Source organism: Asparagus officinalis, chromosome 1, assembly GCF_001876935.1.
Source record: "Asparagus officinalis chromosome 1, Aspof.V1, whole genome shotgun sequence".
In the NCBI taxonomy this organism is placed as follows: Eukaryota; Viridiplantae; Streptophyta; class Magnoliopsida; order Asparagales; family Asparagaceae; genus Asparagus; species Asparagus officinalis.
The window spans coordinates 24,614,362-24,641,381 of record NC_033794.1 but is presented as its reverse complement, the minus strand read 5'-3'; the positions used below and the strand labels follow the sequence as shown (position 1 = coordinate 24,641,381).

General features: G+C 35.0%; 1 protein-coding gene across 3 annotated transcripts in view; it reads right to left on the bottom strand.

Annotated features, from left to right (window-relative positions):
- LOC109821585 (protein DETOXIFICATION 46, chloroplastic) overlaps positions 1-14,297 on the bottom strand; it is a 30,435-nt gene extending 16,138 nt beyond the window's left edge. The window contains exons 1-6 of one of the 3 annotated variants that reach the window (XM_020387768.1): positions 13,842-14,297; positions 13,679-13,746; positions 13,582-13,608; positions 12,485-12,593; positions 12,129-12,184; positions 906-961 (exon numbers count right to left, since the gene is read on the bottom strand). In XM_020387768.1, the coding sequence (XP_020243357.1) occupies positions 906-961; positions 12,129-12,184; positions 12,485-12,593; positions 13,582-13,608; positions 13,679-13,746; positions 13,842-14,223 (698 nt within the window). In that variant the 5' untranslated portion in view covers positions 14,224-14,297. The other 2 variants (XM_020387763.1, XM_020387774.1) reach the window with 2 other exon arrangements.

Sequence of the window (27,020 nt, the reverse complement as noted above, 5' to 3'; positions counted from 1 at the left end):
ATTACTATGGAATTTTTTGAAGCGCCATGTTTCCTTCACGCTTCAAAAGTTGGGTCAGATATAGGCATCGCTTGTGGCACTCAGAACAATATTGCTTTCTCAATGATCTGCTGTTGCCAAGAACCTGAAGCCTCATATTGGGTATACTTTTGTTCTACTAGATCCATTATATCAGATGTGGACAGAAAAATGAACTTCACTAAAAGAAAGATGGGATATACACGTGAAGTGACTGGCAGAACTGAAAGTTTGGATAGATTTGTAACCAGAAAGGGTAACTGGGTAAGGTAAATGAATCTCTATATTAGAGGAGGCATAGGAGTTGGTTAATGGGAATATATACTGTAAAAACTGTGATGGTATTCATATGTACAGCATATAACCGAACAGGCTCTAGTGAAAGTAGCTAATGTATTCCTTCATAGCCGATAATTAATCAGGGGAAATCAAAGATCTGCACAAATATTCGAGGAAACAATGTCAAAGAGCATATTATGATGGTTGAAGTTCATGTCAATTGATTCTGCCTACCAAAAGTAGTAGATGAAGGCTATGTGGCTATTATTCAAATGGAAATATGTCAAGTTCAATATATTAAATACAAGCCAAAGCTGCCAAACATTCAAGCAGAAGCAATTGCAGCAAGTAATTCAACATTATGACCACATAAGTCACAATTGCATTTACACATAAAAATACATGTGGGAAGATGCACATGGTACTGACTAGAAAATTACTTCAGTCTAACTAATGGTACCACAATATTAATGAAGTTCAAATTGCTATCAATATATACACAAATTATCATTTTTCAAGGACAACCTGGAAGAATCCATCATTAAATATTGTACATAAACGTGAAGCTAACAGGTTATAGGCATATAATTATAATAAAAAGAAAATACCTAGCACTTTGAGCAACCATGCCAACGAGAACTGATGGCCATGCAAACCCACGAATCTAATAAAAATCAATCCATTTATATGCATCAGGAAACTATTGATTTTCAAAGGAAAAGGCAAAATAGATACCAAAGGTACAATATTTTCAAGAATGCAATGAGTGTTGAAAAAATATCCCAAGTGAGAGAGTAGCATATTATTGTATATCTTAAATGCTAAACAATGATATAAAACAGTTTCAGGTGCTTGTACAATTGTAGGCAAAAAGAAAATGTAATGCTTCTAAGAACTGAGTTTAAAACATGAATCTATACTACTTATAAAAGAGGACATGTGTGTCAAAACTTTTGATTGTCTATTTTGCCCCTTTCAATTTCAATAATTCCTAATCCATACTATTATGTGTCCTATTCTAGGCACTAAATAAAATATATTTTATGCAAAATATGTTAAACACTCCTATTGGATAATAATAATTTAGTGCTGATAAAATATTTAGCTGATAAAATATTTTATGCAAAACTTGTTACATACCCTATCGAATAATAAATTTAGTGCTCAATCAAAAACACAATTCCTTGGAACCCAAAAGCCACTGAACTGCACGATATTAATGCTTAGCATAAAAACTCTTAATGGAAATTTAGATCTTTATTGGATTGCACTACTGGAGGTGTCATTAATCTTTATACTATTTGGAGTTTCTAATCTTGAGGTGGAGATGAAGCTCAAAGGCCACTCATCAACCTAAAAGCCCACCGCTTAAAGTCCAAACAACAGCAAGGCCATTGAAATTATTTTGCTGATTTCTTTTTACCCACAATAAAAAAAAAATTCAACTTCCCTTATTCATTCATTTACAATTTCCTCATCCATTTCCTCTATAAAAATAAATTTTCAACTTCCCTTATTCATCCATTTCCTATATAAAAATTTTCAGCTTCCCTTATTCATTCATTTATAGCTTCCTCAATGGTTGACCACATTGTTGCAATTGAGGCTCTGTGTCGAGCCCGAGCTTGGCCACCTTCGCGGCTGCTCCCGTTGATGCTAAGTTCTCGGCCGCCATTGCATTTGAGTTCCTCTTGCATTGATTTGAGTTAGGTTTTGTTTGGGTTGGAGCAGGGTTTGGTTCTGATTTTACTTGGGCCTTTAATTTGATGACTGGAGCATAATTTTTGGACAGCTTGGGGTGGGCTGTGGGCCTCGGGTGGGGGGGCGCATAAAGGATCTTTTTGTTGACAAGAGGAGAGATAATTTGTGGATTATTATTCTTCATCTTTGTAGGCTAATTCTTTTGTTGTGATCTATTTATTCTCTTCGTTTATCTTATTTGTTCAATTTTTTGGTCATTAACTTTTCTCTATTGTTTGATATTTCTGTAGTAACCTAGAATTTTTTTCTAATTGAGAAACAAATTAACTAAGATGATTTGATTACGTACAAATCACTTAATGAGCTAATCAGATGAAAGAACAAGATTCATGCAGTCCGTTCTGATACTTATTGAAATACATGCATCGTCATTTTCAGTAGAATGTCACTTGACTTGCGCTTTAATTTAAAAGATTCTCAAAAATCATAGTATTTCTTAAATTTCTCAAATCATATAGATACTTGATATTAGTTCTTCCTTCATATGTTTGCAATAAATTAAGGCATCACATTTTAATCATGAATTTATTCTATTAACAATTCAATTAAGGTTTTAATTTTATTCCCTTTAATAAAAATGAATTTTAATAATGAATTAAAGAAAAGTAGCATTGCTGGTTTTAATGTTACTAATTCTTCCATTAAATATTGGTAGTGGCTTTTGTATCCAATTTTTCTCATTGTCATGATTTGAAAAAGCATGACATAATATCTTTTCAATTTTTAGTTATTTTATTCATTTTTCTATGAAGTTTTACTTTTCTACATATGCTTTCTATATATCTATAATAAATCCCAAACCCTTCAATATTTTAATAATAATGAATCATTTACAGTTATGTTTACGAGTAAATGATATTGGAGTACATGTGCATGACACAGGCCAACAACTACAATTATGCACATTATTACACAAATTCTTATATAATCAAATTCAAAACATCAAACAAGTATACCCACGTGCAACACACGTACGCTATGCTAACACAAAGTCATTTGTTTGTGACAATTACTTTTTCGCTCAGATTACGAAGTCTGCATGATTGGTCATAAATGTTTGGATCATCAAATTGTATTACATTTTATAGCATCTAATGATCTGGATCCTAATAGAGAACCTTGTGAAAAATTGGCTACTATCCCGAGTACATTATTTAGGTGGAAATGTGATACATGTAAGAAAATGTTGAATTAGTCATGGAGAATTATATAGTTACCAACAAAACTATGATAATTCTCAAACTAATATCCATCATGAAAAACTATACACGAGAAACTATTAGAACTCTATCCAAAGGCTTGTTCCGGTATTCAATCTTATCTTTTTTATTTTCTCTACATTCCTCAACTTGCAAATCTTCAAATTTGTAAGGGTGATCATTGCATTGTATATTTACATCCTTTGAACCTTGGTAAAGGGCAACCCACCGTCTATGGTAACCTTAACCCTCAAAATCTCATAATATATCAATGCCTTTATTTTTTCCCTCAACAAACCGTAAATAATTCTTTTCCCGATGTGAAAAGAAAAAACTCTATAAAACCAATACACTATATATTATCCCTCTCCCTTTCTCTTCATCTTCTTCCTCACCTCTTTCCATTCTTCAACACCTAAATCTCCATTGTATGCAAAATCTCTTAAACACCCACAAAAAAAAAATCACAAAAAGAGAAAGAAAGCCACGAAGCTTGAGAAGCGCACTGGAGAAGGAGATGGATCTTCTTCTAAAAGATATTCTGAAAGTCACGTCATCACACCCCTTCCTCCCATCCCCATGTCTCATTATCATCATCTAACATGATCATCATCCTGCACCCATTATCCCCTCCCACTACACTCATCCCATCTATGCCCATCACAACATCATCATGCACCGTCACTCGTTAAAGATAACATTGACATCAATGCCCTCCTCGCCCGCCTCCAATCCCAACCAGGTTCGAACCTCAATCACCTCAACTAGACATTATATAGCACCAGCACTAGCACCAACACCAAGAAAAGATTAGAATATGGGACAAATAATTCAGTGAGGTTCTAGAATCTGATGTAGATTCCAGACTACATTTATCACTGCGCAAAGAACTAGAGTGGATGTAGGCTTTTGCAGAGGAAGTTTTAGGAGAGGAGGCAAGATGTGGATCGGATCTTTAATGGAGTCATCGGGCACATAGCCGATCTCATGATGAACCCGTTTAGGAATTACTTGGTTCAGAAGTTGCTTGATATGTGCACTGAGTAACAGAGGATGAGGATTGTGGTTAAGCTTACACAAGATCCGTCGGAGATCAGTAGGGTCGCGTTGAATACGCATGGGTGATACTAATCCCACTTGTTAATTGCATTATGGCACTTGTTTTTAGGTCGTTTTTTATGTTGCTTACATTATGTCACATGTTCTTGGTGATTTTGTTGTTTACATTTCATTTTGTCACATGTATTTTGATTTCGTTTAGATTGCATTTTTTCATGTGGCTTTTTATGTTCTTTGTGTTGTCTCATGTTTTTTATGTTGTCTAGATTGCATTTTTTTCCCATATGTTTTTTAGAGTTTATTTTTATGTTATATAGGTTGCTCTTTATCTCATGTATTTTTCTTTTTTGGGTGTTTTTATGTTTTTTCAGATTACACCATGTCACATGCTTTTCGTTTTTTTATGTTTTTATGATTTATAGACTATTAATGGGTAATTGTTGATTTATTATTGTTTAAATTGTATCTTATAACATGCTTTGATGGTTTTATGTTGATTTAGTTAATGTGTAATTGCTGATTTATTCTAATTTACGTTGCATGTATTACATGTAAATGGTGTTTTTATATTCAAATGATTAATGAGTAATTGTTGAGTTGTTCTTGTTTACATTTCATTTTTTTCACGTGTTGGATTGTTTTATAGAGGCACATTCTTTGCTAATCACTAAGTTTTCAGTAAATTAAGTGTATTAGAATGGGTATATGTTACATAAAATTCTTTTACTTTCATGGTAATTGCCACACTTTTTATATTATTGACTTGGTATATAACGATTGCATGCTAGGCCTCAAGTTCCAGCACTGAACAGTTGATGGATAATTGTTGACTTTAGTCAATATTTATATATGCTAAAGTTCTATTTGAAATTTAACTATAGCTTCCAGCGGAATATTATACTCGTTTGGCCTAGTTTAAATTCTTATGTTCAATGCGGACCCTGAACAATGTGGATTATTTTGATATTATATCAGGTGAAATTTTTTCCAAGCTCCCTCTTCTGCATGTAAATTTTATTTCCATAACTTGAATTCTTATGGACATGTTTTTTGATTCATCTGATACTTCGATAGGTCTGTGTCTCCTTTAGATTTTACTATTCTATTAGATTCTAATTATTAATCTGGAAACTCATGAATTTTTTTTAATTTGAGTTATAGTTCTAATGTTTGTCTTCTGGCTGTACATTTTCATTGTTTGAGTTCTCATAGATTCATTGATTTCATTTGATGTTTATATGTTTGCATGTTGCCTCATTTTCCTTATTGAATGCTTCTAATAACTCATAGATACGTTTAGTTCAACGTTTATTTGGATCTTTTTGGGTTTGTTCTTTCTTAATTCATACTTTCCTACCCCTCAAGGTTTTCATACTGTCAACTTGACTGAGTATTAGAACTTACTTGTTTTAGGATTGTCTAATTTGAGTTATAGTTCTGATGTTTGTCTTCTAGCTGTACATTTTCATTGTTTGAGATTCATTGATTTCATTTGATGTTTATATGTTTGCATGTTGCTTCATTTTCCTTATTGAATGCTTCTAATAACTCATAGATACATTCAGTTCAGTGTTTATTTGGATCTTTTTGGATCTGTTCTTTCTTAATTCATACTTTCCTACCTCTCAAGGTTTTCATACTGTCAACTTGACTGAGTATTAGAACTTACTTGTTTTAGGATTGTCTAATTTGAGTTATAGTTCTGATGTTTGTCTTCTAGCTGTGCATTTTCATTGTTTGAGTTCCCATAGATTCATTGACTTCATTTGATGTTTATATGTTTGCATGTTGCTTCATTTTCCTTATTGAATGCTTCTAATAACTCATAGATACGTTCAGTTCAGTGTTTATTTGGATATTTTTGGATCTGTTCTTTCTTAATTCATACTTTCCTACCCCTCAAGGTTTTCATACTATTAACTTGACCGAATATTAAAACTTACTAGTTTTAGGATGTCTAATTGTTTTTATTAGATCTAATTAGAATGTGAAATGCTTATATTGCTTCAGGGCAAGAGTAGTGCAAATGCTAATTGAGACTCTCAAAACCCAGCAACAAATCAAGCACCACTAAGACTATTTGAGGCTATTGCGGCAAAATGGTGGCAAAAAGCGCAAAGTCAATAATGGGTCTAATTTAAATATCTATAAATATTTAAAAAATAGGAAAATCTAAAAATGCATATTTGATTATTTAAAGAGATTCTAAGCATGAAATAGACATATAACTATCACATAATATTGAAGAGGACTGGAGAAGTTGAAGAGTTGTCGTCTTCGAGAAGATGAGGTGAGTGGTGAGAGGACTATAATAGGAGGAGCTCACAACGAAAGGACGTGAGAGGTGTTGTGGTGGTGAGAGGTGCTGAGGGTGTCAGAGGCTGGGAGAGCGGCAGGAAGCGGCAGGAAGATGCCGAAAGTCGAGGGGAGGTGGTGGGATGCAGTGGGAGGCAACGACCTTTTTAGGGGCTAGGGTTATTTTAGAGTTAGATCGCGAAAGGGAGACTCAAGAGACAAAAAAGACCACGATTGGTAATGACTTAAAATATTGGGTCTTGCTGGTGCTGGTCAGGTTTAATTAAAAAATAAACTTAAAGCCGCTTTTAAATAGCAGTCAAAAAACAAATTTTACTCGCAATCGTTTGCTACCCACCGGTATAGCGTGCTATTGGCCACTTTTGTAAGCGAAAAGCAAATGTTCCACAATATGTCACTATTGGGCAGTATCGTTTCAAAGAGGCTGCTAACGAACGCTATTAGCGCTGCTATTACGACTCTATTTGTTGCTATTTATAACAATGTGTGGTTCTTAAACCAAGTTTGCTCAATCTCATCAAAAACTTGAATAGTAATCATGTTGTCCAGCATTACTTGCAATCCTTATCAGCTAAGAATAATAAGGCATGTGTGTGTTTTTCTTGTATGCATGATTGTTGGTAGATGTTCTAGGATGCCTCTAATTTGGATTTTGAACTGATGTCTAATTTCTCAGTATGTTTGTTAGCGCCATTTAATTGTTTTTTGGAATTGTCGTATGTTTCAAAAATATGATCATGTGTAATAGTTATCAAGTTTATTTTTTGTCAAATTCTTTTAAGGTTCATTGTAGATACATCCACTATACTATATGTGACAAAACACTCATTACCCATATTATTTTATTAGCACTTACACCCTATGATACCCAAATAAACCTATCCCTTTATCATTTAGACTCATTACATAGTTGTCATGTGATGCGAATGTATTGCAGAGAGATTCTCATATATGTATTGCAGAGAGATTCTCATATATTTCAGTGTGTTGTAGAGACCCCCTTTTTCTCTTATAGGTACGATTGGTGGAGAGAGAACTCTGTTGAGGCATTAAGCCAATAGAAAAGTTTAGGGATAATAAATGACTAATCTCAAGATGTGCATTTGTAGCTAACCTTTTTTTTCTTAAATTGAATTATGGTAAATATTGTTATTAAAAGACATCTAGCTATTTTGTTAATCCATGCTATAACAAACATTTATTTTCCATTTTACACTAATGCTCTATGTAAAACTTAGTTGTAAATTATAAGATGTGCAATATGTAAACCTTTTAAGAAGAGAGATAACAAATCATTGCTCTTGTTCGTAGTGATTTTTGTGTGTTATGCATGTTCATAAATGGATCACTTAGAAGAGGCAACTGTGGGACATTTGTTTTATATGTAATCCCACTTTTCCTACTCAAATTTATTGTGCTAGGTATCTTCCTCATGAAGAATTAATATTGCAATTAATTATGTGTTAGATTTTACCTAATAATACCGATTGATATGAGTTGGCATGGCCCTTTAATTTTAATAATTCCTAATCTATACTATTATGTGTCATATTCTAAGCATTAAATAAAATATATTTTATGCAAAATTTGTTTAACACTCCTATTAGCTAATAATAATTTAGTGGTCAATCAAAAACATAATTCCCTAGAATCCAAAACCCATTGAACTACATGATATCAATGCTTAACCTAAAATCTCTTATTGGTAAATTAGATATTTAATGGATTGCACTATTGGAGGTGTCATTAATCTTTATGCTATTTGGAGTTTCTAATCTTGGGGTGGAGATGAAGCTCAAAAGCCAATCATTAACGTAAAAGCCCACCGATTAAAGTCCAAAAGACAGCAAGGCCTTTGAAATTCTTTTGCTGATTTCTTTTTACCCACAAAAAAAATTCTAACTTCCCTTATTCATTCATATACAAGTTTCTTTTCCTCATCCATTTCCTATATAAACATCAAAACATCATCTCAACCTCCCTAATTATATTCACTTTTTTCATTGAAGAAAGAAGAAAATTTAGTCTTTTCTTATTAATACTGGCGGTGATGATGAAACTCAGATTCTTCACTTTTGCATTAATGACAGTTGTGTTGGCTTCCGCGATGGTTAACAACATTGCTGCAATGGAGGCTCTGTGTCGAGTTCAAGCTTGGTCACATTCACTACTGCTCTTGCTATTGCTAAGTTTTCGACCAATATTGCATTTGAGTTCCTCTTGCATTGATTTGGATCAGGTTTTGTTTTGGTCAGAGTTGGGCTTGTATCTAATTTTACTTGGGCATTTAATTTGATGACTGGAGCCTAATTTTTTGGGCAGTTGTAGGGCAATAAAAGGATGTTTTTGTTGACAAGAGATGTGATTTAAGGATTATTATTTTTCATCTGTGTACGCTAATTCTTTGATTTCTTTCATTGTGATTTATTTATTTCCTGTTTATCTTATTTGTTCAATTTATTTGTCATTAACTTTTCTCTATCGTTTGATATTTCTGTAATAACCTAGAAAATTTTCCAATTGAGAAACAAATTGATGGGGGACGGTGCGGGGGCCATGACCCGAAAGTATATGGCTTTCGAATGTGTTGCCTTTGGCGCTAACCCGGATCCGATGGGAAAGCACAAGATTCTTAATACTGTGAATTTTGATGGGTGCTCAAATCTGAACGTGATCTAAAAGGAGGAGACGATAAATTTTTTAGTCGTCAATAACTTTTCAGAGTCGTGTTGTAAGACATTGGTGGCGATGGATCATAACTCATTAAGGGATGATCGGAGGAGAGTCGGCCATGGTGATACTCAAGCGGGGGTCGTCATTGGCGTACGCAATCGGATTCGAAGGATTGTGGCATCATCGGAGGCGAATGATGTCGGATCTCGAGGCTGCGGAGGACACTATTCATCCGTGAACATTAACTTTTTTTGACTTGTGATTGAGATCGGATGGTTAGGATTGAAAGTGAAGAAATTTAGATAAATAGCTAGGCACCACACCTAGAAGCTTCACACACATGAGCTTCACACCCCAATTAAAAGCAAATCACATACCAAAGAACACCTCACATGCTCAAGAGAGAATTCTCAAACTTAAATTTTTTTTATTCATTAATGTCTATCGCTCATGGAGAATTATATCTCTTATTTATAGGAAAAGAAAGTAACTAAACACTTAAGAAAATAAATAAAAATCCTAATCAAATCAAAATCAAAACCCAAGATAACTAAAAGATGCAATCAAATAAAATCCTAACTAAAATAGAAAGAGATTTCTAAATCAAATCCTAAAGAAATCCTAACTAAAAAGAAGATTGCATAGAATAAAAGAAAATCCTACCCAAAAAGAAAAGATTAGAATAAATCATAATCGCATTATATGGAGGGTCCACGATTGTCCTACATCAAATCTCCCCTTATTTGAAAAAACTTGACCTCGAGTTTTATAATGAGATAGCGTAATATTTGACTTGATTGGTGAGAAGAATATTATTGTAGATTGGAAGATCTTCAAGATGAGCTGTAAAACCCGATATTGAGTTAGTGGTGGAGGGTCTGGAATAACAACTCAATAACCAGATTATCTTAAAATTTGCACCGCATATCGAACTTAAGTTCTGATTCTAGGCTTGACTTGAGCTATGGTTTTGATTCAAGCTTGAGCGTTAGATTGACTTGTTGCCTTGTTTTTTATTCCAACTCTTGTTTAAGCTTGGGCCATGGATCTATCTTTTGATTTGTTTCTTACGGCTGCAGTTCAGGCTCATACTCCGTATTGATCTTTTGATCTACATCTGAATATGACTGACTCATGCTCAAGCTCGGGCTTTGGTTCTTGATTAAAATTTTGATCTTGCTCTACTTTCTCGTCCTACTCAAGTTGAGGCTCCGGAATTGGATTGAAATCAAATTTTGATTGAAGATCCACATCTGGTCAGGATTGAGGAATTTGTGTTGGCTTTGCTTCAGAATTTGAAGAGAAACAATATCTTCTAGATGGTGGACTAAAGTATCTCCTCTCCAAAAGAGCTTTCATAATTGTCCATGATGGATGTTTGAATGATAATAGTTTCTATACCACCAATATTTTGCCTCTCTTTAACCTACACTCAACATATAAATACATTTCTAATTATGACATATCATAGATAGAAAATATATCTTCTATATTGAAAATACAGACGTCAAATTCATAAGGCTCCTCATATCCATCAAATCCATAAAAGTAGGCTAGGATATCAAATTTAAGTGGATTAAAATCATACCCTTGTGAAGGAGATAGCGGTATTTTACCATTGATAACTGTGGATCCTTCGGCACTGATACCAAATGATGGGGGTCGAGGAAGAAGCTCCGATCCGAAAGTAAATGGCTCTCGAATGTGTTGCCTTCGGCGCCAACCCGGATCTAATGGAAAAGCACAAGATTCTCGATACTATGAATTATGGTGGGTGCTCAAATCTGAACGTGATTTGGAGGGGGGGACAGTAAATTTTTTAGTCGCAGATCTTTCCAGAGTTGTGTAGTAAGACCTTGGCGTCGTGGGATCATAACTCATTAAGGAACGATCGGAGGAGAGTCGGCGATGACGATACTCAAGTGAGGGTCGTTGTTGGCGTACGCAATCGGATTCAAACAATTGTGGCATCATCAGAGGCGAATGGTGTTAGATCTCAAGGCTGCGACGGACACCGTTCATCCGTGAGCAGTAACTTTTTTGACTTGCGATTGAGATCGAATGGCTAGGATTAAAAGTGGAGAAATTTAGATAAATAACTAGGCCTCACACCTAGGGGTTTCATACCCAATGGCTTCACACCCCAATAAAAGGCAAATCACATGCTAAAGAACACCTCACATGCTCTAGAGAGAATTCTCAAACTTAATTTTTTTATTCATTAATGTCTTTCTCCCATGGAGGATTACACCTCTTATTTATAGGAAAAAAAAAGTAACTAAACACTTAAGGATAAGTAAATAAAAATCCTAATCAAATCAAAACCAAGATTGTGTAGGGTAAAAGATCTTTCTCTCCTTTGTTTACCATTTTAAAACTGAGATCTTATTTTACCTCTAATAAAAAAATGGTTTGCGAGTTGCGTAATTAGCCACATAACTACATAAGCAAGTACTTCTGAGGAAAACTCAAAATGCTAAGTTGAAACTTTTGGGAAAAGTTATAATTAGGTATCACACTAAGGCTGACCATATGTAGATGAAGTCGCTCATAAGAACAGTTGAATGCTTTACAAAAGTCGTAGAGTTCAATAACTTTATGGGAAAAAAATCATAAAATAAATGAGAAGTTCACACTTGACATAACATTAACAAAGCCCTATATTCCTTAGAAAAAATATATATAGTAATTATAATTAAAGAGTAAACAGTTATTTTTAAAAACCTGCAGAATTGAGTACTATTATTACAATTAGAAACAATTTAGAAACTGACAGCTACTTCCTGAAAGCATCCATAAAAAGTTGCTTGAAGATGAACATACCTGAACGTATGTGTTAGCGGCAGGAAGAAGGTGCAAATTCTCAGACCCAGTAAAAGCTAAACATAGAAAGGAACCAAAAAAACAAAGTGTGAAAATATAACCATGACTCCAGAAATGTGGTTATACTGATGCTTTGTGTAAAACCAGTAATAAGTGAATTCAAATTGGCTAACTGAATTCATTTATGAAAACTCCATAACATCTATTGGCCCAAACTTCAAAAGTGCAGGCCATTTTAACATTCATGAGATCAGCTGTTATATTGCAAGATTGACACATCACCAATAGAAAAGTTAAATGACTTCAAAGAAGATTATTTTGGTGGAAGCAGGTCACTTCTATAAGATTTTGCTTACCAGTTAGTACCCGTACACCCAACAACTTTGTAAATAGAAACATTCCACAGCCACAAGCAAATGCAACAAACAGCAACATTGATATCTGATGTTGCGCCAAATTTTTATCCTGCATCCATATTAGAGATGTTAAGTGCAAAGTTACATGAAATAACCAGGACACACATGAAATAATATTTTTGCCAAATATAGATTTCTGAAATGCAGCTGCTTTGTGTAAATACCATGTCTACAGACATAAAATCAAGGCAGAGATTCCAGGCATTTGTTGAAATAAAAATATCCGTAAACGAGCATGTATCTTATTAAGCAGGACAGTTAGAGATCCCAACAGTCAGTAAATAGGAAACATAACTAAGATTTTGCATATCCAACAGTCAAGCAATTATAGGAAGTTAAGAGTTTACAGGCTTGGGTGTATGTTGTAGATGTAGTGTTTCAAGACACAAGTTAGCATGGTTAAAATGTGGCTTCTGTGCAAGTAATTATATAAGCAATCAAGATAAATCCTATAAAAGGGATGATGCTTAACAGAGCTGAGGAGTTCATGCAGCCAAACATAAAGGTCAAGGATATGGCTTTGTTGTTGATGTTGTTGCAGATTGGCACAGTTAACCTCTCAAGACGGTAAAGAGTGAAGCATCTGTAAACCCTTTGAATGTCAAGGATTACACGCACTAATGTTTAATGATCATTCACACACCTAACTCATTCACATAATTATTTGTAAGTTTCGCAAGATTAAGGACTATCATGAGGCGATAAGCTCAGTTAGAAGATGAGTTGGCATAATCATGAATATGTGATGACAATGTGGTGCAACTACCAACCCAGGAATAGACGAAAAGTGATCCTATGATATATTATGAAGTTTATGTTCCACATATATAGTCTTTAAATTCACAATGTCCCCAAGAACGGAGACACCAAAACTTCCATCATTATATATTCGCCTACCCTGACTAAACAAAAAGCTATCCACTTTATCCTTATTCATACCCAATAAGCTCAAAATTTCACAACTGACCTTTCTAGCAAGTGAAGTAGCAACCATGTTGGAAGTAGCTATAGACAAGAACATGAATTTCACAACTGACCTTTCTAGCAAGTGAAGTAGCAACCATGTTGGAAGTAGCTATAGACAAGAACATGAATATATAGCTCAAATTATCACAAAACAGAAGTAGCAACCATGTTGGAAGTAGCTATAGACAAGAACATGAATATATAGCTCAAATTATCACAAAACACCGTCCCCGGACCTTCAAGCAAAACAAAAATAAAAACAAAATCAATAACCCAAAAAAGGAAAAAAGGATTTTTTTTTCCCCTTCCCTTAAATGAAACTTGAAACTACCCAATGCAGCGAGCTCCAGAGAGCTGCCTTGGCCAATGACCATGGTGTCGATCAGGCTCATGAGGGGCCCACAAATCCACAGACCAGTGGCGGGCCCCGCGAAGAGAGCGATCTCCTTCATCTGCTTCCAGATGCTTTGCGAATCCGACGAGATTGAGCTCGGTTCTCGCTCGGTTCCGACCTCGGAGTCGGTTCGTTCGACGGCATTGTTTTGGGGATGGGAAGAGCAAGAAACCCTAGGTCTGAGCTTGAGCCTGCTGAAGGGCTCTGGGTTTGGCCTGAAGCGAGGAACTGAAGACGGAGAAGGGGAATGGAGGAGAAGGCGAGAGGAGACTGGAAAGAGGAGGAGAGGTTTTGAGGAGGCGACGAAGCGGAGACCCATGGAACGGTTGAAGAAAGAAGACGAAAATGAAAGAAAGGGAAATGGAGAAGAAAGAAAAATGTGGCGGTATTAGTTGGAGGCTCTCCAAATGGGCCGCTTTTTGGGTGCTTGGTATTGGTATTGGTATATGCGCGTGCGCAATACATGTCATCCAAAATATTAAATTGGTTTTTTTAATAAGTTTTTTGGGTCTTTTAGATATTAGTCCCTTACATCTTCAATAATTGCATATTAGTTCCTCAAGTCGTGGAAACTACATATTAGTCCCTTACATCTTCAATAACTGCATATTAGTCCCTCACATATTCAAAATTTCATGTTAGTCCCTCATATCCTATGGGGTCTTGCAAAATAGTCCTTCAAGTTAAATCACAATAGATTGATTTGGGGAGAATATTCCGTCTAATCTAACGGCTATAGGCAAATGACCATCTTACCCCTCTATAATGTTCCTCAACCTATTTCTTGATAGGTTCAAAACTAATACATGTTTAAAATAAATCCAAACTCACCTGAACCAAGTTCTTCTCCAATGGTTAGTAAAAAAATCCTAGCCCAAAATCGAGCTTCACAAAGGTAAAAAAACATTGGAGAGAAGAGTTTGGAGATTGTAGAATTTAAGTTAGGAGTTAACCTGACCATGATTAGGTCTTTTAACTAAAATACTAACAGAGTGACCATTTCGCAAGACCCTATAGGATTTGAGAGACTAATATGCAGTTTTCAAGATTTAAGGGACTAATTACAATTATTGAAAATTTAAGGGATTAATATGTAATTTTTAAGATTTGAGAGACTAATACGCAATTATTGGAGATTTAAGGGACTATTATCTAAAACCCTTTTTCAATATTTTATAAAGAGAAAATTTCTTTGATGACCCTATATTTTGAAAGGAATGTGTCACAACCTCGAGACTTAGTTTGAGAAGTAGATTGTTAGAGTATTTTGGTTTTGTTCGAAGAAAGGGATCAATGAAGAAGAAGAATAGAGGCGGAGGCAAGAGGAGGGTGGAGAGGGGAGAGGTTTTGAGGAGAGGACAAGCTGGAGATCCCATGTGATAGTGTTGTGTGTGACAATATGTATGTTGCTAGCGCACAACCAAGTTATGGTATAGAAAAAGTCGAACCATAAGGAGGGGTCTCTTTGATTTTTTTTAAGTTGGAGATTTTCCTTTTATTTTTTATGAAGTTGCTTCAAAATAATTTTTTATTAAAAAGGCTGAAAGTGGGTTCATGGGTTTATTTTACAAAGCAAACAAAATGAAAACTAGAAAGAGGGAGAGTTAAGAATAGGAATGCAATTAAGAAAAGGAAAAAAATGAAAAAATGAAAATGAAAGAAACAAAAAAGAAAAACAAGAGAAAAGGGGGAAAATGGAGAGGTAAAAGAACTAGAAATAAATTGCAAAAATTAAAAGAATTAGAAAACAAAAGAAAAGATGAAAACTAACAAAAGTAAAAACTAAGAGAGAGAGAGAGAGAGAGAGAGTAAGAGAATTAAAATAGAAAATTAGGATAGATTCCACTAGATAACTATTTATTAGATCTAGAAATTACTCTCTTTTTTATGCATATTCATCAGAATTAAAAAGCATAACATGTCAGTCTAATTAAAGATAACATAGCTTATCAAGATAGATTCTAAGAAATAAAATTGAAATTTATGCATTGATAATATCAATTGAAAATAATAATCTTAGGATACTAATAAGCATAGAGTATCAAACCACTTAAGAAGGTATAACCTATCAAATTAGAATATTCTATCAACTATTATTTTAATTAATTAATCTCTACATCAATAGATAAGGCATAAACAAGAGAAATTCTAATTCTAATATATAAGTTATACTAGTTTCCTCTAATTCTAAATATCCTAAGAATTTTAGTCACACATTTTAGTAACTCCTAAATTATGAGAAAATAAAGAAAGCATGAATAAAAAGATAAAAAAGAAACTAATTTTAAAAAGTAAATAAAATCAAGAAATAAACTAACTATCTAAGCATTAAAATAAAACTACTGCTAAATTAAGCAAGAAAAACTAACTAAGCATGAAAAAAAAGCAAAACGAAAGCATGAATTAAATGGAAACTATTCCATAAATATACATTTCTAATTAAATAAGAAAATTCAAAAACTAAAATAAATTCATATTGCAAGGGATTGCCCCCCTTGTTTAGACTCAATTTTCTTTAAGTTTCACGAGGAAAAGAAAATTAAAAAGAGGAAAAAATTTATTTTTATTGTAAAACTAAAGTTTTACAATATTTAGAAGGTCTTCCCAAAAAGTAGCCCTCTTATCCTATAAAAGAGGATCTACAAAAAATTTTACATTTCTCACCCTCAATCTCTACACCTATTTATAGATTACATAAATCTGTTGGTCCTATGGTTTTGATGATGATTTGTCAAACAATTTATTGCTAATCTGTTTTATAGTTTTTGTGGTTTGTTTTTCTCTTTGTAGGAATTCAACACATGGCGATCAAGAGTTAAAGATTCAAGTTCATATGTGCACATTCACCTAGGTATAAGAGAAGTGTATTTACATATATCGTATGACTATATTTAAGCTCAATATGTAAACACAACACAAGTTTGACTTTTTCTATCATACAAATGATTTTTTATCAAACTTTATTACAATAATTTTTATTTCATGTTTACATCTCTCTCATACTTCATAATATATATATAATGTATGCATAATATAAATACACATGTTTACAAGTCATAGTTCAATTTTTGTGTTCACGAAAAACATGTTTTATATATACTTTTCAAAAACAATGAGTTTTCACAAACGAAAATTGCATTTCCAAAATTTCTTTTTCAAACATGTTTATTTTATCATTTAGAAACTTTTCCCAAAGTTTTACTATTTTTGGAAATGATTTAACATTTTTATTGTATTTTCAAAGTCAGCCAAAACAGGTTCAAAACCTATAAAAAATTATGTGTCAGTTTGCGGTCGACCGCCTGCAGTCCAGAAACCCAGCTTGCCTTTTTTATGGCTCGCGGTCGACTGTGACGGTCGACCGTAGCACATCCATAGACTTTCGTGGTCGACCGCCTGCTTTCAAAAGCCATATTACTGTTTTTTGTTCCTCGCGGTCGACCGCCAGCTTTTCACGATCGACTGCCGTATTGAACGTTGTGTTGCAACGGCTATTTTTTGATTTGATTCTCTAGGGGTATTTTGGTCTTTTCAATGTTGTTTTGGCTGATGTCTTGAGTGAGAATAAATACCCCAGTGCCTTCCTCTTTCAACATACCAAGAGTTTTGTTTACAGTGAGTTTTTATCAAAAGATTAGCAAGTGTTTAAGTTGGTTTTGTTGGTCTGTTTCAAAAGAAGTTTTTTACAGCAAGAAGAGGCTTTCAATTCCTACTGAGGATCACCATGCCTTTCTTGATCATTCCTATAGGATCACCATGCCTTTCTTGATCAATGGCCGGATGACGACCACACCGAGCAACCAGTGAGAAGCCTCCGCATATCACACAACAACTACCGCATAAAGTACGAATTCGAATGGAGAAGGAGATGACGACTATATGAAGGTCTATGGTGTATTTATTTCTCTCTCATCCATAATGGAAAACGCTATATCTGTAAATAAGAGCTTAGAGCAATGAATATCTTATCTCTAAGATAAGATATTATCCAACTGCTTATTTGGGTGTCTATCTCATAATCATAACAAATATTCCAGATAAGATCTCAACAAATAACAACATGGTCTCAAATAACACTAGACTGTAAAATAGTATATATATGATAATCCCTCAAGTCGGGACATTATAACAAAATCTACTACAATATTGGATGAAGAAGATACATGGACAGATGCTTGGATATAAAAGATATCCTTGCAGTCCTACAACCAAATAATAAAAATTGGGTGGTTAAAAATGTTAAGAAAACAACGGATCATACAAAACTTAAGGTGCTTAAAATGTTAAGAAAGCAACGGATCATATATTGCCCTCATGCACTCTCATCTTGTTAAATTTTAAGTTTTCCTCAAATTATTGTTGGATTTAATCTAATAAATCTATTTGTGGGCACATATGATTAATCAATGTGTATTGCTATCTTTCAGGATAACCCACTAAAGTGATCAATTAATTGGGTTAATGAGTATTTAAATAAGTCATGTGGTTATATATGCAGATACCAGGTTGTAATTGTAATTTGATGAGGGGCCAAATTACAAATGTACAACACCTATATATATGGGGTTATGGTCCCTAATCTAGGGTTAGCCACTCTCATTCTCTTATCCCCATCTAAAGAGATCCATAAGAGAGAAACCCTAAGGTTAGAAGATCATCAAAACCCTAATCAAGTTTTCTTCAATGGATTCAGGTATATGCTTCCGCACCTTTTGATTCTTGTTAATCTCTTTGAATTAAATCATGGCTTTATGGTTTAGATCTCAAGTTTTATTATTCAGATCTAACAAGTGGTATCAGAGCCACCATTGATTTGTTCTAAGAGATTAAGATTAAAATTAGGGTTCTTTGATCTTAATTTGTGTTTGATTCAGATCTGTTCACGGATGAACAGTAACGTTTTTTAATTATTCGGATGAACAGTAAAGTTCTTTATTTTCGGGCGAACAGTAAAATTTTTATTTTCGGATGAACAGTCAAGGTTTTTATTTTCAGATGAATAGTAAAATTTCTTGTTTGTTTGGTTTTTTCTTTCGATTTTTGGATCTGTAGCAATTATGAACTCTAAAGTTCATTTCTTTTGTGTTTAATTCAATTTTTGAGGTTTGGATCTAAATGATTTGAGTTCAAAAATCGACAGAAAAATAATTATCTTTTTTTTTGGGGGTTTTTGATCTGTCGTCAATCTTCAAAACTCCTCGCTGGAGTTGATTCAGCGGCGGCGGTTTCAGATTAAACCCTCAAGGGGTTCGTGCGCGTGAAAACGTGCGGAAATTAAGGAGGTGGTTACCTCAATTTTTGGCGAGGCTTGAAAGCTTCAAACGAACCTTACGTTCGTTCTCAAACAAAACTCGCGTTCGTTCTTGGGCGAGCTTCGTGCTCGATTCATACGAACATTGCGTTCGTGCTCAAGTTGAACATTGCGTTCATTCTCAGGTCGAACATCGCGTTCGTTTTCAGACGAACATTACGTTCGTGCTCAAGTTGAACATTGCGTTCATTCTCAAGTCGAACCTCGCGTTCGTTTTCAAACGAACATTGCGTTCGTTCTCAAGTCGAACCTTGCGTTCATTTTCAAAACGAACCTTGCGTTCGTTCTCAAGTTGAACATCAAGTTTATTTTCAGACGAACCTCGCGTTCGTGCTTAGGTGAGTCTCGTACTCAATACAGACGAACCTCGCGTTCAAAGTCAAGCGAACTTCGTGTTCACTATGGTTAAGCCTCGGCTTCTCATATTAAATTATGGGTCCACTTTGTGTAGATTGTTCATGAGGAATGTGAGATGTTTGTGTGTATGCTTTCGTGTAAATATTTAATCGGCCCAAAGGAAGGTTAATATTTATTTAGACTGTATACACATCTGCGATGATAAGCGTGTGACAATTATAAGGTTTACATGTGAATAATGAATCGATCCAAAGATAGTTTCATTATTTGACATGAGTTATTGTCAATATTTGATCATTGCAACAATGTATCACTTACAAGTTAATATTACTATCCAAAGACTTGATATTAATGTTGTGCCAGATATCTTGGATGAGATTCATCATTATTTGAATTTTATTGATTACTAATTATGGTTATTGATGTGAGCATTTTTATTTTATTTCAGCTAATGCATCTGCTGCAACAATTTCTACTAACATCAACTCAATTCCCATGCTAAATGGGACAAACTTCAAGGTTTGGAAAGAGAACATATTAATTGTTCTTGGCTGCATGTATCTAGACCTTGCATTAAGAATTGAACAACCCCAACCTCTCAATACGGATAGCACTTCTGATGCAAAGAAGGAGTATGAGAAGTGAGAGCGTTCAAATCGCATGAGTCTTATGATCATTAAGCGTGGCGTTCTGGAAGCCTTCAGGGGTATAGAATCCGAAGGGATTACTAAGGCTAAAGATTTTCTTGCCGAAATTGAGAAGCATTTTGCGAAAAACGATAAGGTAGAAATAAGCAATCTCTTATCTCGTTTGATTTCAATGAAGTATAAGGACAAAGGAAATATCAGGGAGTACATTATGGAAATGTCTCATATTGCTTCAAAGCTTAAGGCACTTAAACTCGATCTTTGTGATGAGTTATTGGTGCATCTGGTTTTATTGTCTCTTTCTGCACAATTCAATCAGTTTAAGGTCAGTTATAACTGCCAAAAGGAGAAATAGACTCTAAATGAGCTCATTTCATACTGTGTGCAAGAAGAAGACAGGTTGAAGCAAGATAAGACAGAAAGTGCTCATTTGGCCTATGCCTCTAAGGATAAGGGCAAGAAAAGGAAGAATGATAAGGAAGCTGCTAAGGGTCCAGTTGAGAAGAAACAACATAAGGATAATCAGGGTTGTTTCTTCTGTAAGAAGCCTGGACATGTAAAGAAGGACTGTACAAAATATCACGCCTGGCGTGATAATAAGGGTACGTTCCTTGCTTTGGTCTGTTCTGAGGTTAATTTAGCTTCAGTACCTACAAACACTTGGTGGTTAGACTCTGGTGCTACTACTCACATAAGTGTTTCTATGCAGGGTTGCCTGAGCTACCGAAAGCCAAGTGATGTTGAAAGACACATCTTTGTGGGCGACAGACAATCGGTAGATGTGAAAGCAATTTGGCACTTTAGGTTGCTATTAGGAACTGGTTCTTATTTGGACTTAAAAGATACTTTTGTATACCGTCTTTTAGACGGAATTTGGTTTCTGTTTCTATATTGGACAAATCAGGTTATCATTGTTCATTCGGAAACAATCAATTCAGATTATCTTTTAATTCAGATATTGTGGGAACTGGTTACTTGAGTACTTATGACAACCTATATTTGCTCGATACAATTGCTTCTTATAATGAATCCTTACATGTGGAATCACGTTGTACTAAATGTAAATTAAATAAGGAAAATTCGGCGACATTATGGCATAAGCGCTTGGGTCATATCTCAAAAGGTAGAGTTGAGCGTCTTGTGTCTAATGGCATTTTGGATTCCCTTAATTTTTCGGACTTCGACGTATGTGTTGAATGTATCAAGGGAAAACAGACTAAAGTTAAGAGATTAGGTGCTAACAGATCTTCGGATGTCTTAGAATTGATACATACGGATATTTGTGGGCCATTCCCTACGGAATCCTGGAATGGTCAATAATATTTTATATCATTCATAGACGATTACTCATGTTATGGGTACCTATATCTTATTCATAAAAAATCTGAGTCTCTGGACATGTTCAAAGCCTATAAAGCTGAAGTTGAGAATCAACTCAACAGAAGAATTAAAATCGTTAGATCTGATCGTGGTGGTGAGTACTACGGCAGATATGATGGTTTAGGTGAACAACGTCCAGGACCATTTGCTAGATACCTAGAGGAATGCGGTATCATCCCACAATATACCATGCCGGGTTCACCTAGCATGAATGATGTAGCTGAAAGACGAAACAAGACTCTTAAGGATATGGTAAGAAGTATGATTGCTCATTCTTCTTTACCAGAGTCTCTCTGGGGAGAAGCACCAAAGACAGCAGCTTACATTCTGAATAGAGTACCAAGTAAAGCAGTTGCTAAAACACCTTATGAGCTTTGGACTGGTCGAAAGCCCAGTTTAAAGCATTTACATATTTGGGGATCTCCAGCTGAGGCAAGGCCTTATAGGCCAAATGAAAAGAAATTGGACTCCAAAACAGTTAGCAGCTACTTTATTGGGTACTCTGAACGCTCTAGAGGCTATAAGTTTTATGATCCCACACTAAGGAATGTTTTTGAGACGAGAACAACAACATTCTTTGAGGATGTTGAGCTTGGGGGGAGAAATAAGGTCAGAGACATTGCTTTTGAGGAGGAATTGGCTTCAGATCCAATTCATACAGTTACTTTTAACAATATTCAGGTTCCTATACCTGTTGTTGCTCAAGAAGTAAATCCGGAACCTCAAGATGACAATGTTGAACAACTCCCTGTTCCAGAAGAACAAACTCAATAACCTCAAGAACCAGTGCCATTAAGGAGATCCACGAGAGAAAGGAGAAATGTTATTCTGGGTGATTATATTGTATTTCTCCAAGAACATGAGGAAAGTAATGGAATGTTGGAAGATGATCCAATCAACTTTCTCCAGGCCATGAAAAGTTCTAACTCTCAACAATGGATTGATGCCATGAATGAAGAGTACAAGTCTATGCAAGACAATAAGGTTTGGGAACTTGTTCCATTACCAGAAGGTACAAAACCAATTGGTTATAAATGGATTTTTAAAACCAAGCGGGATGCAAACGGTAATGTGGAGAGGTATAAGGCACGTCTTGTAGCTAAAGGCTATACTCAAAAGGAAGGCATTGATTATACAGAGACTTTCTCTCCGGTTTCATCGAAAGACTCTTTCAGAATAATCATGGCACTTGTTGCTCATTATGATCTTGAGTTACATCAGATGGATGTTAAGACTGCATTTCTCAATGGAGACATTGATGAGATGATCTATATGGTGCAACCAGAAAACTTTGTGTCGGGAGACCCAAAGAATATGGTCTGCAAATTAAGAAAATCCATCTATGGACTCAAGCAAGCTCCTCGTCAATGGTATCATAAGTTTCAACAAATAATTATCTCGTTCGGTTTTGAGATGAACATGTTAGACCCTAGAGGGGGGTGATTAGGGTCTTATGCTAATCTAATCCGATTTTATGCCAATTAAAATTATATAGATCAATATGTTCTTGTAAGAGATAGATATGAACAATAATAACAATAAGAATATGCACAAACAAAATATGAGACAAGCAAAACACAAACACACGATATGTTTACGAGGTTCGGTCCCCACGACCTACGTCCCCGCTCCTCACCTCGAGGAGATATCCACTATCACAATCCGGTTTGGAAGCCGGAACTTCTACACACTTGGTTTACAAGATCACCGAAAACTCTCACACTACACAAACACTATGCAATAACATTTTACACACTAAGTGTAGGAACCTAGCCCGTGTCCTCCTCCTCAAGTGCTCGATTACAACCTCTCCCTAGGTTCGTCAATCGACGCCACTCCTATTGGATTTGACCCCATCTCTCGCCTCACACTTCTCTCGGTGTACAAGTGTATTACAAGTGATTCTCACAAATAAAAGTTAAATACAATGATTTTTTCTCAATTAACAAGTGAGAACACAATGAAGCTCACACTTACTAAATTACACCCCACAACCCACACTATATAATATGAAAATACTAAGCTGAAATATGTGTGTGATAATAGTGAATGAAACTATAAATATGGCTAAATGAAATGAAAGTGAAATAACAAGCTATATAAGAGTTTAGAAAACTTCTCAAGCAAGAAGAACAGTAGAGGATGATCCCAATGGGATTTGAAGACCACTTCTTGTTGATGAAAAACTTTTCTTGAAAACAGATTGATGAAATCAACCTTAAACAGCTCTTAAACACACTTAGGAATTTTGTTAAACACAAACTTGGATTTCTTAGTTATAGAGAGGAAGAGCAGCAATGGGGTATATATAGCACCCCATTGCAACAGCTAAAAATAAGAAAAAAAAAACCCAGTTTGAAAAGGTTAAAAAAATTTAGCCGTTAGAAAGGTTCTGACAGCTCGTCAGTCGACCGATCCGGTCGACCGCTAAGTTCAAAAACATCGACAATGAGGGTTTGGAGCTGGCGGTCGACCGACGGAATTTTCGATCGATCGGATTTTCTCTCGGTCGACCGGTGTGGTCGACCGCGAGTATGAGCTCAACAAACCACTGTCGGTCGACCAGATCGGTCGACCGAAAACTGATATAAGCAATACTGACAGGTTTTGGGCAGTTTTGAAAATTCGTTAAAAATATCAAATCACATTCAAAAATAATGAAACTTTGGGGAAAGTTTCTAAATGATGAAATGAACATGTTTGAAAATGAATTTTTGGAAAAACAATTTTCGTTTGTGAAAACTACCTGTTTTTGAAAAATGCTTAGAAAACCTGTATTTTTATGAAAGTGAAAGTTGATATAGGACTTGTAGATATGTATATATGTATTGTGCATGTATTATATGTATATCATAAAGTACGAAAGAGCTGTAAACATGAGATAAAATTTATTGTAACAACGTTTGATGAAAAATCATTTATATGATAGAAAACGTCAAAAAACGTGTTAAGTGTACATATATTGAGCTTAGATATAATCATACAATATATGTAAGTGTACTAAACATATACCTAGGTAAATCCACATGAATGAACTTGAATCTTTAACGCTTGATTGACGTGTGTTGAAATACCTGAAAAGAGAGCATAAACACAAAACACTAGAGAACTTATTAGTAATAAATTGTTTGCCAAATCATCATCAAAACTATAAGGTCAACAGAACATTGTTGATGACTGTGTATATCACAAGTTCAGTGGGAGTAAGTATATTTTTCTGGTTCTGTATGTCGATGACATATTGCTTGCCACTAATGATATAGGCATGTTGCACGAAACCAAGAGATTTCTATCAAAGAATTTTGAAATGAAAGATCTTGGGGACGCCTCTTTTATATTAGGAATCCAAATACATCGAGATCGCTCTCAGGGTATTCTTGGATTATCACAAAAGAGCTATATCGATAAGGTACTTAAAAGATTTGGCATGTAAGACTGCAGACCAGGAGACACCCCTGTGGCTAAAGGAGACAAATTTAGTCTCAACCAGTGCCCTAAAGATAACCTTGAAATTCAGAAAATGCAGAAGATTCCTTATGCTTCGGCTGTAGGAAGTCTATGTATGCTCAGGTATGTACGCGTCCGGATATTACGTACATTGTTGGGATGTTAGGCAGATACTTAAGCAACCCTGGTATGGATCATTGGATAGCAGTCAAAAGGGTTATGAGGTATCTTCAGAAAATAAAAGATTATATGCTCACATACAAAAAATCAGAACAGCTGGAGGTCATTGGGTACTCTGATTCTGATTTTGCTGGATGCCAAGATAGCAGAAAGTCTACATCAGGCTATATTTATATATTAGCAGGAGGAGCTATATCATGAAAAAGTGTTAAACAGACACTCGTAGTTTCCTCTACTATGGCAGCAGAATTTGTAGCTTGCTATGAGGCATCCAATCAGGGAATATGGCTGCGAATTTTTGTCTGCTATGAGGCATCCAATCAGGGAATATGGCTGCGAATTTTTGTCACGGGACTGCGTATTTTGGAAAATATTGAAAGATCACTAATGTTATATTGTGATAATAAATCTACAGTAATGTATTCCAATAACAACATGAGCTCAACCAAGTCAAAACATATTGACATTAAGTTTCTGGTTGTGAAAGAAAGGGTATAGAGTGGACAAATATCTATAGAGCACATTGGGACAAACTCCATGATAGTTGATCCTCTTACTAAGGGATTACCACCCAAGGTCTTTCATGAGCATACTGCTCATATGAGTGTGGTATTATTTGAGGATATCATGATTTGGTGGGAGTTTGTAATTGTGGTGCTTTATGTTTGGTTGTATTGTCTGATCAGAATAAAGTATTCAGTTAAGACACTCTGTTACATTATGTTTGGTTTTGACCTCACTAAAGGAGGACCAGTTGAAAATAGACATGTACTGATCACATTGCATGTAATTTTCATGCTGCACATCCATGTTTGACCTATGTCGTTTGATTGTATTGGTATATGTGACCATTGATGGGTTTAGTTACGATAAATGTGACGAATGCCGTTTTGATCCTACATTGATATAGTCAATAGACGAGATTGTTCGGAAGTACTTTTTTTTAGTGATAGCAGTTTTTGAGCTCATAAGGTTATACACAATTTAAGGAATCATATGGTGCCCAAGTGGGAGATTGTTGGATTTAATCTAATAAATCTATTTGTGGGCACATATGATTAATCAATGTGTATTGCTATCTTTCAGGATAACCCACTAAAGTGATCAATTAATTTAGGTTAATGAGTTTTTAAATAAGTCATGGGGTTATATGTGCAGATACCAGGTTGTAACTGTAATTTGATGAGGGGCTAAATTACAAATGTACAATACCTATATATATGGGGTTATGGTCCCTAATCTAGGGTTAGTCACTCTCATTCTCTTATCCCCAGTTATGGTCCCTAATCTAGGGTTAGTCACTCTCATTCTCTTATCCCCATCTAAAGAGATCCATAAGAGAGAAACCCTAAGGTTAGAAGATCATCAAAACCCTAATCAAGTTTTCTTCAATGGATTCAGGTATATGCTTCCGCACCTTTTGATTCTTGTTAATCTCTTTGAATTAAATCATGGTTTTATGATTTAGATCTCAAGTTTTATTATTCAGATCTAACAATTATCACATAACTCACTAGCAAAAATAATATGTTTACCAGGCTTCACTGCTTTGCCAAAAGTATAACAAATTTTCTTTTTGCGAGCTTCAACTCCGGCCATGACAAATCCATATAGTTGATGGTACAACAATTGTTAAGAATTCAGGTCACTACTCCGTCCAATATGGAAGAATAGAATACGAGACAACTTAAATCTTATAGAAGAGTGTCAAATTCGCGCGTCATTGCTTTTACTGTTTTACACTGTAAACATTTGGAATCATATTCCGGGGGGCTATTACTCCAAACCACTTCT